Source organism: Neomonachus schauinslandi, chromosome 3, assembly GCF_002201575.2.
Source record: "Neomonachus schauinslandi chromosome 3, ASM220157v2, whole genome shotgun sequence".
NCBI classification, from domain to species: domain Eukaryota; kingdom Metazoa; phylum Chordata; class Mammalia; order Carnivora; family Phocidae; genus Neomonachus; species Neomonachus schauinslandi.
In genome coordinates, this window is record NC_058405.1 from 119430849 (window position 1) to 119445042 (window position 14194).

The window sequence follows — 14194 nt, forward strand, 5'->3', positions numbered from 1 at the left end:
GATGAACAAAATCTATCGTATAAGCAAAGAGCTGACCTAAATCCACCATATTTTGTTTGTCAACTGTGTATATTCCAATAAATTTTGTAATATAATAAGATGATCTTTGCCACCCTTTGACCACACCAAGCTAGGTGCAGATAGTCTTCTGAAGAAATATTACTCTCTGCTTGACACTCTAAGTAAAATCTACTTATATCATTTGGTAGACTACGAGAGTAGCTTTAAGAAAATGTTAATAACAGTTAAACACCGCATAGGTCACAAATAGAGAAGGAGAAGAAAGAGTAAATAGCTCATGCATAACCAGTCTTCACAAAGTGGTCTGCTCGGGGCTGTGACTAAAGTGAACTTACTGATGTGCAGTTTGGCTTTCCTGATAGGAAATCTAGAAGCTGGCTAAAGATCAAATGATTAATGTAAGGAAATTCAAACAGCTTGGGGAGGAAAAACATCTTTTTCCCTTTACTACCTTTAATATGACTTTCTCAGTGACATAAACACATGCAGCAATAATTCCCAATCTTTTCTTTTCTTGGGCAGCAAAGCAAGCAACTCAAAACTCCTTCATGTCCTAACGATGAAAAGCAGTCAAAATAACCCTAGCGAAGAGAAGGGGTTATTCTCGTAAGAGAGAAGAGCAATATACTATCATCACCACCCCATTATGATTTCATGTCAGTGCTCCCCTCCAGAAGTCTGAACACACCCAAAATAACCTCTTCAACCCTCAGCAGAAACCCATAGCCAGTTTCAGTAGCCATTGTGGAGAAAGGTCCAATCCTTCTGGGTCAGCTATCACAAAACCAAGTCAGTTGGAATTGCGTGTCCTGGTTCTGAGTTTAAATTCCAGCTATCCCATGTACTGACAGGCCAGGATATTTAACAATACTTTTGAACCTCATCTCCTCATTTGTAAAAATGGAAGTAATAATGGGAACGTCACAGTGTGGAGCTGAGAGGATTACATGAGATGAGTTCCAGCCTTGCCACATATGGTAGGTAGAAAAGTTGTGATGGAGGAACCTTGGAAACCATGGAAGGGGGCCTCATCTGACATCTGGCTCTGCCTTTCCTATTGGCCTGAATCTTGGAAGGAAGTCCATATCCCCCAGCTTAAAGATCGCAGCCCTTCTTAGGAAATAAGCCTGCTTTCCAATCCCCTCAGCTAGAATGGAATGACAGGAGAGGCACCTTTCCTTGCCAATGGTTTTGCTCCTTTTAATTCCCTGATGACAAAACTTGAAACTTCTGTGTGGTCCTCAACAGTCCAAGGCTTCCCACACCTAAAGCCACCCTCTCCTTATAACCCTTGTACTGTGCCCTCCACATTCAACTTTCATCTCAGACCTGCCCCCCACCAACCCACCCACCCCCGCAGCATCCTTTATGCACCCTCTTTATTTGCTATCCTTTATCTCTTCATATTTCTTTAAGCTCATCCACATTACCATTGGTGCCCAGAATCCTATATTTCTCAGGCACCTTCATCCTCTCCTTCCCATCTCTGTTTGCCTTCAACTCTGGCACTTTGATTAAATAACTCCTCAAGTTTCCCCCTCCTCTTCCATCTCCTCAGTCCCCACTTAGCTGAGCATTCACAGTATGGTTCATTATCTTTATCCACCCCTATCTCTACCTCCCTCAAAAGCTTCTGCTCCTTTCCTTGTGTTGGGCAATAGCATACCAATGGGACAACCCCAGCATGTAGTCAGTAGGCAATGTGACATGGACTCCCCTACCTTCTATGGAGCTTCCCCAATGACCTTCTTCACTGTTTACCCTCTTCTCAGGCACTAGTTTGCTGAGGGAAAGGAAAAGGGGGTGGCTTTATGTGCTTGTCCTTTGGCCCTTACTCATGATCCCCAGCAGGGTTCCAAGCACATAATAGGCCAGGGTATAAAGAGATGTGGAACCCCACTGGAGTAGGAGAGGGGCAGTGAGGAGATGGGGGAAAAAAAAAAAAAGAAAAGAAGAGAAAAGAAGAGGGGACTGATCACTGCATTGCTGAAATGCCCTTCTCAGCATCTCTCCTTATAGATATCCCCTCCCCTTCGCTTCCAGCACAATCTGGTCCATCAGCAGTGGCTCTCAAACTTTTTGACTAAGACCCACACTCATAAATATATTTTACACTACAGCCCAAGAAAAGTTTCAGCAAACAATACTTACACCTTTCATATTTGGCTACTCTGTGCAAAGCACTCATGATTTCTATTGTTACTCTTTTATTTCTTTGAAAGAAAATTTTGATCACAACCCGTTGTATTGATTTTACAAACCATGAGTGGATTGGGACCCTCAGTTTGAAAAACATTGACCTACTTGCAACCTACTGATCAAGAGACCTCTCTCTCTTTCTACCTCCGTACCCTTTGTAAAAGTCCAATTCTATTTGAGATAGTCAACACAATCCTTTCCTGCAAGCTTCCAGAGGCAGAAAATCTTAGCAAGTTCCGGCCCTCTGAAGTCCTCACATGAGCAGCAGCCCTCCCCCACCCTCTACTGCCCGGGGAAGTCTCTAACAGGTACGTGGGCACTGTATCTGTTAAGACAGGTGGCACGTGTCCTGGAAACCCTAGTTTCTCTAAACACAAGTTTCGATAGAAATATAAAGAAATAGGAGTGAGAGGATTAACTAGGGGAAGAAAAAACGCGGAGGAAAGCATAGAAGTGAGTCTCTCCAAGGATCCCGGTCCCCATCCGGAGCTCTGTCCAGTCCCGCTGAGCACGCCAAACAGAACTCGGCTAAGCTAAGAGGGCAGCCAGCCACCGGCAGTCGGAGTCTTCAAGGGAGGAAGGAGCGCTCCCGGCGGCAGGCAGAGAGGCGCACTGGCTGCCCCACTGCCCTTCCGAGCGCGCAGCACTCTTGTGGCCACCTGACGAGTCGCTTCCTCCGGCTCCCGGGCCTAGGGCTCAGAACTCGCCGTGCGAGATCGGAAAGCGGGGCCAGGATGCGCGCCTTCTCTCCTCGGAGCTTGGGAGTTGAGAGCACACGTGCGGGGCACGCGTGTGGCACAGATGCGTGGGCCCCTCTCTCGGCTCTTCCCGCGGTGTGGATGCGCCCTGGCGCCTCTGCCCCACCCTTTTGTGCTCCCCCCACAACTGGAAAAAAAAAATGGTTCCCCCCACGTAATGTGGAAGAATGCCCCGGAGACCCAAGGCTGACCACTGATGGGTGGGTGCCAGAGAAGTCGGGGGCGCGCTCGGCCGCACGTGCTCGCGCCCTGACGCACCGAACCTGTCCAAGCGGCGTCGGGAACCTGTTGCGGCCTCCGGCTCTGGGGGACCCGGCAGGGAACAGCTGGGGAAAAAAAGCAAGAAGCAGCTGGGGAGGGCAGAGCAGGAAAAGGAGGAAACAGAGAGTTAACCTAGGCGAGTGTGTCCTAATTGTTCCCAGGCTCCCTCGGCAAAGTCTTTGACGCAACCTGCGGAGTCAAACTCTTAAGTCTCCAAAACGCAGTGGGCAGAGGGAGCGCTTGCGTCTCCACATTCACCCTCCGCCGAACCGCGAGCAGGCACGTCCTCTTCAGTAATCCTGGGGCCTCGAAATCAGACCACGCTGCACGGGGGCCTAGTGAGAAAGCGAGGGGAGGGGAGTGAGCTGCTGGAGCCTCGCTCTCCGGAGTCCTCCCGCCGCTGTCGGTTGGGCCGGGAGCGCATGTCGCGGCTGGGAACAGGGGTGCGGCTCTCCTCCTTACTTCCCCGGGGTGGGGTGGGGCCCTGCGCTCCAGCGCTCCAGCGCTCCTGCTCACCCACCGCTCCAGGAGGCGCCCTCCGACAGAAGAGGGACTTGCCCTTAAGGAAACGCAAGATTAAAGTGGGAGAAAAGTCCTTGCGGGCCCAAGCGGTCGTTTCCAGTCGTGCTCAGGAAATACACTAAGGGAAAATGACTTTAAATAATAACCTCACCGTCCTAAATGGTTACGTGTGATATCCAAGTAGGGATTTCTAGTAAAATCTAAAAGTAAGAATGAAAAGCGGATTTCTGTGTTTATTATTAAAATCGAATTACTAAAAAATGATGACCTTGTTTGGAATTCATATCTTTCTTTCCCAGTAAAGTCAGCCAATATCGACTGAACGCCCCCCGCCCCAATATAGCTATACGAATCGTGATCGCTCCGGTTCGAGTTCTGTCACATGCACGGATCTAAGCAGAACCTCTGCCAAAGACTGTTGCACCGGGCGCGCCCTTTTTAGTAGTTGCTGAGACCTCTGGGAAGGAACGGTTGGCAGGGAGTTGGCTGGGACGCCCCCTCAACCCCATCTCTCCTCTGTGGGACTCCAAAATTGAGTCAGGTCCTAACTCACGGGGTGCACAGGAATTGGATTGCTGAGAAATTCCAGGGCGCGCCCTCGAAGCGACAGTTCCTGTTCCTGAATAGCGGTGACAGGTGGAAGGGGGGGGGGGGGGCTAAGAAGATATCTTAGAGATAGATACTCCGTCCTAGACCTCTGTTCAAACAGCAAAATAATACTGAAGAAAGTTTTTAAATCCGCGGTGCTAGACACCCTCTTTTCCCCCTCGCGCGCTGATAGGACCCGTCTCCATTTTTGAGGTGGCTGCAGGCACACACGGCCTCCAGACCGGCGCCTGTCTCCCCGAGAGAGGCGAGGCCGGCCGGGAAGACCCCCAGCCCTCACTCTCCGCTGCCACCTCCGGGCTGCCGCGCCGCGGATAAAAAAGGAAACGGACGTGTGTGCGGAGTTGGCGCGGAGCTTGCGGCGCGAAGATGCGCAACACGCGCGACGCCCAGAAGTGCTCTGGTGTTGCTACCCTGTGTGGGGCCTGTCGGGATGGAAATGTATCCTGTCCTGGAAAACTCTGTATCAAAATATTACCATGAAATACAACTTTTTCCTCACAGACCTGTTCATATCTTGGAAGTCTTCCCTGCCGACGCCTAGGCTTAAAATATAATTAGATAATTGGATATTCGTGTAGACGCACTGACATCGACAAAGCCAAGAGAGTCTCAAGGCAAAGTGAAATTGAACCTTCAAGTGACATTCTTAAGTTGGCAAGAATATATGTTTCTCCTCGTCGGGCCCCTTGCACGCTGAGAACTAGTGTCCCTTAAGACCTGTGATTGATATTTTTAGTGGAGGGAGCACCCAAACTCTCTAGGGACGGAGTCCTGCACCAAAAGGAAATACACATGATAAGGTCATTGGGTGCTGCTATCACTGCAGTGTGCTATCACCGTCCTGGGTCAGGCGTCTCTCTCGTTAGAACCAGAAATGCAAACTTCCCTCTCCTCTCACTTCACTCTGTCTCTGTGTCTCTCTCCCTCTCTCTCTGTCTCTCCCCCCCCCCCCTCCCAGCGAAAGATCAAAGCAAGGGTCGCCTGAGCACCTAGAGAGACTACGGAGGTCCTCTGGACGGCGGAGAAGCCTAACCCACCAAGTAGCAGGCAGTAGCTCTGCTCACCGGTGCTTTGAATTAAGGGCATCTCTCCATAAAGTCAGGGCGTTCTAAGCATCCACTCAAAGTGACTCTAGACTTAAAATTAGACCTTTCAGACCTGAGAAGTGTATGGTCATATCCTCAGAACAATGATTATGTATTTTCCATAGCTGGAACGATACACGATAACTTAAGAAGACGTGGGAAGATGAGAGTGATATGAAGCCTTCATTATAAAGTTTTAATCTCTTTCTGAGGAAGTCCCATACAACGTCTGGATTTTGCAATGCAGAGTTGTCTGTTGCTTTTCGTGGGCTTTACTCATAGAAAGACTAGGGCAGGCTAAGTCCTCAACTGCGCGGATCTCGGAAGATGCAGGAGAGATGCTTGCAAGGTTCTTTCCTCCTACAACCCCGTGCGCAGCCGGCAGTTGGAAATTGACTCGATAACTGTGAAGCAGAAAAAGCACTGGCCACTTTGCAATTTAGAAATTACAGCTGAATGTACGAGGAGCCGGTGCAATCTGCAGGCGGACTTGGAAGAGTCCTCCCTCCCTCCTTTCACCCCAATTCTCCGGAGGCACACTGCCTAACACCTCATTGGCCTCGGGTGGTGCGCAGCCGCTTCCTTAAGGGAGAACCCTCAAAAGAGTTCGTTTCTGGGTTCAACTCTCGGGGATTCCGACTCGGACTGTAATTGTCTCAGGGCTGGAGGCACCTGGGAGACGAGCCCTGACGGCTCTGCAGACTCCCAGCATTTCTAAAGAGATTTCTCTTTCTCTCTGCTTATTAGTGTGAGGCTTTGGTTGGACAGAAGTTGTGAAAATAAAAGGAAATGGCAAGCCCCATCTTTTCAAAAAAAGTCAGGAAATTGGATATTTCGCTTATTATTTAATCCTTTTTGTGACCACCCACTTTTGCCCCTCAGAGTTACCTGCAGAGAAACGTATCTGGTTAAAATAACCTTAAATTATCACCAAACCTGCCTTCTCTCTTTTTCTCCCACACACAAAACCTGTCTTTAAAAAAGGGAGGGGGCGGAGGGAAGCAAAGTAAAAACCACCTAAGAACTCTTGTGGCAATTTACTGGCAATTTCTAACTTTGCGTTTTAAAAACAATAACACTCTCTGAATTTCAGTGCCCCAGAAGCCATCTGTAATTCATTAGGATCAGCGAAGAAGATGGTCCCCATCTTGTGATAAGAATTCACGGTGAGCCTGAAGCAAATCAGGCAGGACCTCCACTGCCCAAGGACCAGGATGTTGAGCAGAAGGAAGCTCAGACCTTAAGAGGGTGTCTACAGCATTAGTGGCTCTCTTTGCTAAAAGTTGGTGCTGGGTGGAATCCTGGAAGCTGTGGTATAGCTTACTTGTACCAGACTCAGCTTCTGACAAATGGCTATTTTATAATTTATCTGAAAAACTTTAAAGAAGGAGATATTATGCTAAAAGTGCAAAGTGTACATCATCGCTATCCACTGAAGGAGGACAACAAAAAGTTGTAAGAAACACCTCTCCTGAGTTCTGCTGTATGCTAAGACCACTGACCCAAGGCCCTTGCTTGGCCCTTCTTCCAAGACCCTTTACAACGGTAATAAGTAGAGGAATTGGAAAAATCAGAGATAATGTACAACACACTTCAAATCCATATTAACTTCCTGAGTCTTAAAAAGATACTCCCTAAACATTCTGCAAGACAAAAACTTGAGAGGACTTCAGACCTTGCAGAACTTCAAAAGCTACCTGGTCTCCTAAACTTCTCTTCTGAAAGCTGCACTTACTAGCAAAATTAACAAAAGAGTTAAGATATCCTCAGTTGATTCTGATAAATGCAGGTTGCCACACTCAAAAATTCTGGTTGAGGAAAAATATTGTACTGAATTTTCTGGATAATTAGTTCTATTCCCCAGGTTCTTTTGCTAGAATAGATCTAGGCTGTCAGTTTGAAACTCAAATGTTGAATAAGTGACCTATCCTAAATCAATCTCCAATTCTATTATATATTGCTGTTTAGTCATCATTTCTTCCTGACCCAGAAAGAAGACAAAATTCTGTTCATTTACATAGTTTATTGTTGTAAACATTAAAATTGTCTTTCTCAAAGAAAGAATTTATCAGAAAAAAAAATCAGCGTCTCTAACTGTCATACACCATAGAAAAAAAGGCAGTGACTCATATCATGTGCCATACTGGAAATATACAAAGAAAAATACTACAGAATATGGCAATATTAAAATTCTTACTCAAACATAAAATAATATATTAACTGACAATTTTAGACATTAAAAAAAAAACAAAAAAAATTCAAAGTGCTCAGTAATTTCCAGGGAGTTATGTATATTATAAGCACTCTGGAAACAGTCAGAAGCTGCTGCATGCAAGTTTTGTTTAGCTTTAGACAACAAAATAATCAAGATATAAACTTTCTTTTATCAACATCAACGGTACATACAACACTTACAAACAAGGAATGTTGGACGGTGTTACAAACACTATGTGTCCCTTTTGTCAGGATTTTCTGATGTGTAATACTTGTGCCCACCTATTTTACAATTGAGAAAATGTTTAAGCTCAGATAACTACCAATCTTTATAAAATCTAACAGACTACATAGTGTCTGAAATACTATTTATATAATATAGACATTACTGAAATAGCAAGTGCCTATAGCATTTTCAACCTAGAATCAACATGCTTGTCCCTTTTTTGTGTAGTTCTTTTTTTCTTTTTTTCTTTTTTTTGCAAACACACTTATCTTTTAGAATTTGTAATATGTATTCATAAATAGGCACAAAATAATTTAAAAAGCCAAACTGCATTGGGTAAATTTACAAGCCTTTCCCTTCTTCAACTCATGCCACCCACGCAACATTTAGTTTTACTATATATTACAGCTTTCTTTACAGCAGAAAACTTTGAAGTCTTTTAAAGGGCAATACTTGTGGGTCCCCTTACAATGTGTGAGTGACTCTGTGTTTGTGTGTGTGTGTGTGTGTATTACATTTGTCTTAACTGCAACAACCAAACATGGCCAAACATCTCCCATCATACATTAGGAATCTTTCTTCTGAACAATAAACTGATTTTTAAACTGATAATAAAAAGTTTATACCACTGTATTGTGTGTAGTCCGTGTTCTAAATCCAGGATGCCCCGGAGCCAAAATGCCCTTTCAGGTTCTGCCTGCAGGTTAGGAAATAGCAACAGTTTTTGTTGTTTTGTTTTGTTTTTGTTTTTTTCTTTAAGGATCAAGGGACTGGGATTTTATGGAGGGGGTGGGGGCCAGCTAGAGCTGAGGCAGCTCATGGGGATATCTCTGCCTTGTGACTTGCCCCCTCTGGATAGTTTTAGGTTTCTTTCCAGTTCCTTTGAAGTGCATGGGAGGAGGTCTTAGAAAGGTAAAGTGTCCAGGAAAAGTTTGTCAATTATTGCTGGCGGTGGTACCAAGTCTTCTAGTTTCAGGTAGAAAATGCGCTGTAGCCCCTGTGTGCAAAGAGTACGGAGTTCTGGGAGCTTCCCCAACAGTTTGGACAAATAGTTGGGGCGGTTCAACCCCCCATTATTGAAAGTCACATGGTCTTTGAGACAATTTACAATCTTGTTTTGCAGTTCTTCCACTCTCTTGGGTTCCTTGAGCCCGTGTCTCTCTGCAGAAAACACAATCAGAAACAAAAGAGGAACACACAAAGCAGTTAGCTAGCTGGCAGAAGCAGGGAGGATCAGTGGCAAGGGAAAACCGGGACAAATCCTGGTGGGCAGTTTTGGAGACGTGCCCTGCACTTGAAGTACTGACCTGTGACCATAGCCAGGGCAGCAATGCAGGAGAAGGCAGAAATGTCGATGTTCATATTCTGCAAGTTGGAGGAGAATTCAACAATGGAGTCAATCCATTCCCCAAAGCCACGAACGCATTGCAACCTGTGCAAGACCACCCCATTGCAAAAGATGAGTTTACCCTCCACTGGGTTGGACCTGCAATTAATACCAAAGAGAGAGAGGGGAGAAAAAGAGAGAGAGAAAAGCTAAACAACTAATTACTTGAAGAGCAATAAATGAGGGATTTAGAGGTACCTAATTACGGAAGAGTTAATAAAATGTAGACCAGTAGACCTTGAAAGGGTTTAATTTCATAACAATCAAGAACGCCCCCTATCCCACTTCCATTCCATTCATCCAAGGCTTCTGGTCTCACTCCTTCCCTTCTCTTCCTTTTGTCTACTATCTTTTCCTTCTTCTACCCCTCTTTCATTTTCCTCTTCTGTCCTTTTCTCTTTCCCCCTTTGATTCCCCTTTTCCTCTTTCTTTCTCTTCTTTATTCCTCTCCTCCTCCTTTCCCAGCCTCCCTGGGTTGCCTCCTCCATTACCTGTACGCTAATCGAAGCACGAACAGTTCTAAGAAAGCTGATTCAAAAAGCAGGTCTTGGTCGGCTTTGGGCAGGTCAGCGAAGCCTGGGATCTTCTCAGCCCAGCCCCTGATGATCTCCATGGAGCCAGTCAGGAGATCATAGAACTGCTGGATATGCTGAGTGTCATCTCCACCCATCTGATAGTCAGGGTTCGCCTGGAACTGGAATTTCATTTTAAAAAGCACTTAATGAGGTTCTCTAAAATATATAACCCGTGAAATTGCTAACCCCGCTTCTAGTAGGGGAGCCAGGTTTTTATAACAATTAAACCTCTCTCTGACCAGTAAGGAAATTAGATGTTCCGGGGCAATTAATTCAATTAGGGATGGTGCTATGAGGTCGCTGCTTTAAATATGTAAATTACCATTTCCATACGGACTAAATACAGTGCCATCCAGCCCTGGGAAACGTTCACTCTTATCTCCACAAAACAATTGACACGTTAGTATTCATGCCAGTCCCAGAGTGGGTCTCGAGCAGAGACGCCCTTTGCAAATCTTAATAAAATTGCAGTGGCTTCTAGGTTTGCCCGACATACTTCCTCCAATTAAAGCCCACACATTTCTCACAGCTGGGGTAAAAAAGGAATCTGACCACTTGATTCCCCACCCCAATGCCACTCCTTATACCTTTCTCCTTCCCTTCCCCAACCCCCAAGCAGGCATCCCCCACCCGGAGGGTGCCACAGAGGATGAGGATTAAAGCATCTCTATGGAAGATTGGGGATAAAATCCAAGTGGGGGGCATTTTGCACATCCTCTGGTTTGGGCATTAGAGGCATTAGTGTGTGAGTATATGTGTGTATGATGGCAGTGAAAAGGAGGGCTCCCAGAGATGTGATCACTGTGGCCTGTCCTCTCTTCTCTGTCTGTCCTCGTGTCTACACTCCCAGCAACATGGTTTGTCTGTCGCCTGTCTGCTGTGGCTCTGCTTAGGGCTGCAAAGCCACAGCCTTGCTTGAGTCTGGGGCTTAGTGATGGGTGTGGGAAGGGGTCCTGCCCATCTGTCGGTTTGTCCACATGCTACCCCCGCCAGCTTCTTACCCTGGAATAGTCCAGGCTGGTCATAGCCGGGTTGGAGTCGACATGGGCCCTGACGAGGGCACTGATCAGACTCACCGGGGGCGAGGGGGGAGAGGGCTCCTGTGGGCTCTTCGGTTTCGAGGGCAAACGACCTCTCCGGCCTTTTAAACTGTCCGTGCGAACCACTGCAAAGGAATAAATGGGTTAGCGTCGCTCCCCCTAGCGGGACCCAGCTGCCGCCTCGGCCCCTCCCGGGGGAAGGCCACAGCCACGGGGCGCCCAGCAGGGCTGCGCAGGGTCCCACCGCTTGTAAAGCCTTCACTGACGAGAAGCATTAAAAAAAAAAAAAAATGTGGGGTTGTTTTATGTCTTCTTCCAAATGGGCGAGAAGGGCCTGGCTGCTTTCTCCAGGGCAGGATGGGCAAGCAGGCAGCTGCGGGGTCAGCGAGGCCCGACGCGGATGAGGGGGAACCCGGAGACACCCCCCCCACAACCCCCCAGCGCTGGGAAGTGGAAAATAGGACTGGGATAGGAGCGGCAGTTTCCCGCGGGCGCAGACGGGGGAGTGGGCTGCTTGTCCCGACCTACCTTCTTTGACCATCCCAACAGCCAGGCACTTCTGAAATCGGCAGTACTGACAGCGATTCCGGCGCCGCTTGTCCACTGGGCAGTTTTTATTTGCTAAACACACGTATTTTGCGTTTTTTTGTACCGTGCGCTGCAAAAGAAGACAATATAGACCGATTTTTTTTTTTTTTCTTTTGAAAATCCAGCGACCGAGGGAATCCAGGAACAATTTCTGAATGGCTGGGATCTACACTCCTCCCCACAAACAAACACATACACACAACTCCTTTTAATTTTTTTTCCTTTTCCTTTTCTTTCTCTTTCTTTTCGTTTTCCTCCCCCAGGGCATTTAACAGGAGAAAATTGATAGCGTTAACATTTGAGCTAACCTTGCCGCTCCTTGCTGTGTTTTATATGCCAAGAGAAGGAGAAGGAGACGCTCAGTAAATACAAATCCGTGGGCATTCATATTATTTACATTCCTTGGAGACCTTCTCTATTTAAAATGATAAGATTATTCAATCAGGATGGCGAAATAAAGAGATCACTTAATTTGACCACAGGGAATTCTGTTCCACTTGGTTAGCTCAGACACGGTTCTCTGTCCTAACCAATTTCAATCTGAACAGAGAAGACAGCTCCTAGCACATGCAAATGACCCTCTTCCAACTCAGGCTTCTGCAACTTCGGGCTGGGGCCTGCCGGGGTCAGCTGCGTGCGGGGGGGGGGGGGGGGGATGCGACCCCAGGTCTCCCGGTCTAGCTACTTCCCTTTCTCAAGCACCCAGAGGCCTCGGCCATAGGCCGTGGGCGGCTGCAGGGCAGCCTCCGCGGACCCCGGGAGTTGGACGAACTAGGACTGGGCTGCCTGCACCACCGCGGAGCGCGCACTCCGAGGCTCCCGGCACTAGGGGGCCCCTACCTGTCTTCTCCGCCCCCGTCCTCGCTCACCTTAAAGAAACCTTTGCAGCCCTCACAGGTGCGCACGCCATAGTGTTGGCAGGCCGCGTTGTCGCCGCACACGGCGCACAGCCCCTCGTTGGAGGGGGAGCCCCGCGACGGCGGCGAGGGCACCTGCGTGTCCAGCAGCTGCGACGCGTGGCCGATCTGCAGGCCTGGGAAGCCCATGGACGCGGGCTTTCGGATGGGGTTGGGCACAGCGAAGGTCTGCCCGTCCACCACGTGGTGGCTGCCCGCCTGCTCCGGGTTCATGGGGACGTGCAGGGGCCCGTCGAAGCGCATCTGGCAGCTAGACACAGGGGTGCCGGGAGGCGATTGCTTAAATGAGAAGAGGGAGAGGCGGGAGACGGGCGTTTTCCTCTGCTCGATCATGTGCGTGGTGGCCACGTAGTTCTGATGGAAGTTGTGGAGAGAGCCTGGGTCGTCCCACATGGGGCTGTGCTGCACTTGGAAGCCCGGGGTGGTGGGCGTCGGGGGCGAGGAGGGCTTGTAGTAAACCGACCCGGAGTGCGGCATCATCTCCTCGGACTGGGGGGGCAGGTGGCTGTGTTGCTGGTAGTTGTGCATCTGAATGTCTTCTACCTTAATGGAGGACTGCTGTCCGGAGAGGGGCATTTGGTACAAGCAAGGTGGCTTGACGTCGTAGCCTGTGCTGTAGTTGTCCATAAAGGTACTGAAGCTGGGGAGAGAAGTGGTGGCAGTGATTTCAGTGTTGGTGAGGTCCATGCTAAACTTGACAAACTCTGGAGTTAAGAAATCGGAGCTGTATTCTCCCGAAGAGTGGTAACTGTAGCTCTGAGAAGCGGGGCTGGCTCCTTGAGGCGAGGACCCATACTGCGCCTGAACACAAGGCATGGCTGGAAATGAAACAGGGTAATATACACTCAGCCTGGTCAACTGAACACTTTCTCCCGGGCTCGGGTACACCTGGAGCTACACCGGCAGCCCGCGGCGGTCAGAGAGCATGTAGGGACGCGAGAGGAAGGGCGGAGAGCGCGAATGCTGCGGGGCAAAACAGTGCAGGGCATGGAAAGGCTGGTCCAAGGAGGACCCAGAGCTAGAAAGCTTTTGAGGGTCTCTATTCCCGTATACTTCAAACGCCTCCCCCTTCACCCCCTCACAAAAACAGTCCCGCTAATATGAGCCTTTTCTCTGAAGCTCGGGTTCAGCAAGCTCATTCTAGAAATGAGGTTGAATTGCAAAACGAGAATGTTGTTCCTGATGATGATGGGCCGGGAAAATATTAAGTTACAGAGTTTGCTGAGGGAGATCGTATTGCCCTGTTTCTTGATGTTCAGGGAACTCGGAGGAAGGAAAGAAAGAAATGAAGTTGCACTAACCTTCAGCCGAATTACAGGCGTTTTCGAGGAAATTAAAGGTGGACAGTGTCGTAATTCAACGAAGGACAAAGTTTCCAAGATTTTTAGAAAAGCAATGGGGAGTCCAGCCTGTCGGATCTCCTCCCTGAAATACAGACACAGGAAGCTTCAGGGTGACTTTCCCGACAGATTCAGCTGGCCATCTGTAGGGTCACCAGGCAAGCCCTTCTATGCCCTCCTTGATTGTTTCATTGTGTTGCCTTTACCAAACTTAGCAGTTAAAATGAATGTGTAGAAGAGATGACTGTAAACAACACAAAATGCCACCCATTGCACTGTGTAAATCCTTGCAGAGAGAGGGTTCTGAAGGAGAAAAGGTACTTCATGTACTTACTTAATACTTGTGATGTAATAAATTGGACCCTAAAATGTGGGGGTGGGGTGGAGGTGGGAGTGGAAGTGGGGATGGGAGGGTAGTGTCATTTCCATTTTAGTTTCATTCAGACCCAAAT

General features: G+C 48.1%; 1 protein-coding gene across 1 annotated transcript; it reads right to left on the reverse strand.

Annotated features, from left to right (window-relative positions):
* Positions 1-8668: 8668 nt before the first annotated feature.
* NR4A2 (nuclear receptor subfamily 4 group A member 2) lies at positions 8669-13770 on the reverse strand. The gene is made up of 7 exons (XM_021702924.1): positions 13704-13770; positions 12355-13220; positions 11426-11555; positions 10859-11022; positions 9774-9976; positions 9203-9381; positions 8669-9056 (listed from the first exon to the last, which is right to left on the reverse strand). Exons 2-7 carry the CDS (start codon positions 13216-13218, stop codon positions 8800-8802), a joined length of 1797 nt encoding a protein of 598 aa, XP_021558599.1. The 5' UTR covers positions 13219-13220; positions 13704-13770; the 3' UTR covers positions 8669-8799.
* Positions 13771-14194: the final 424 nt, after the last annotated feature.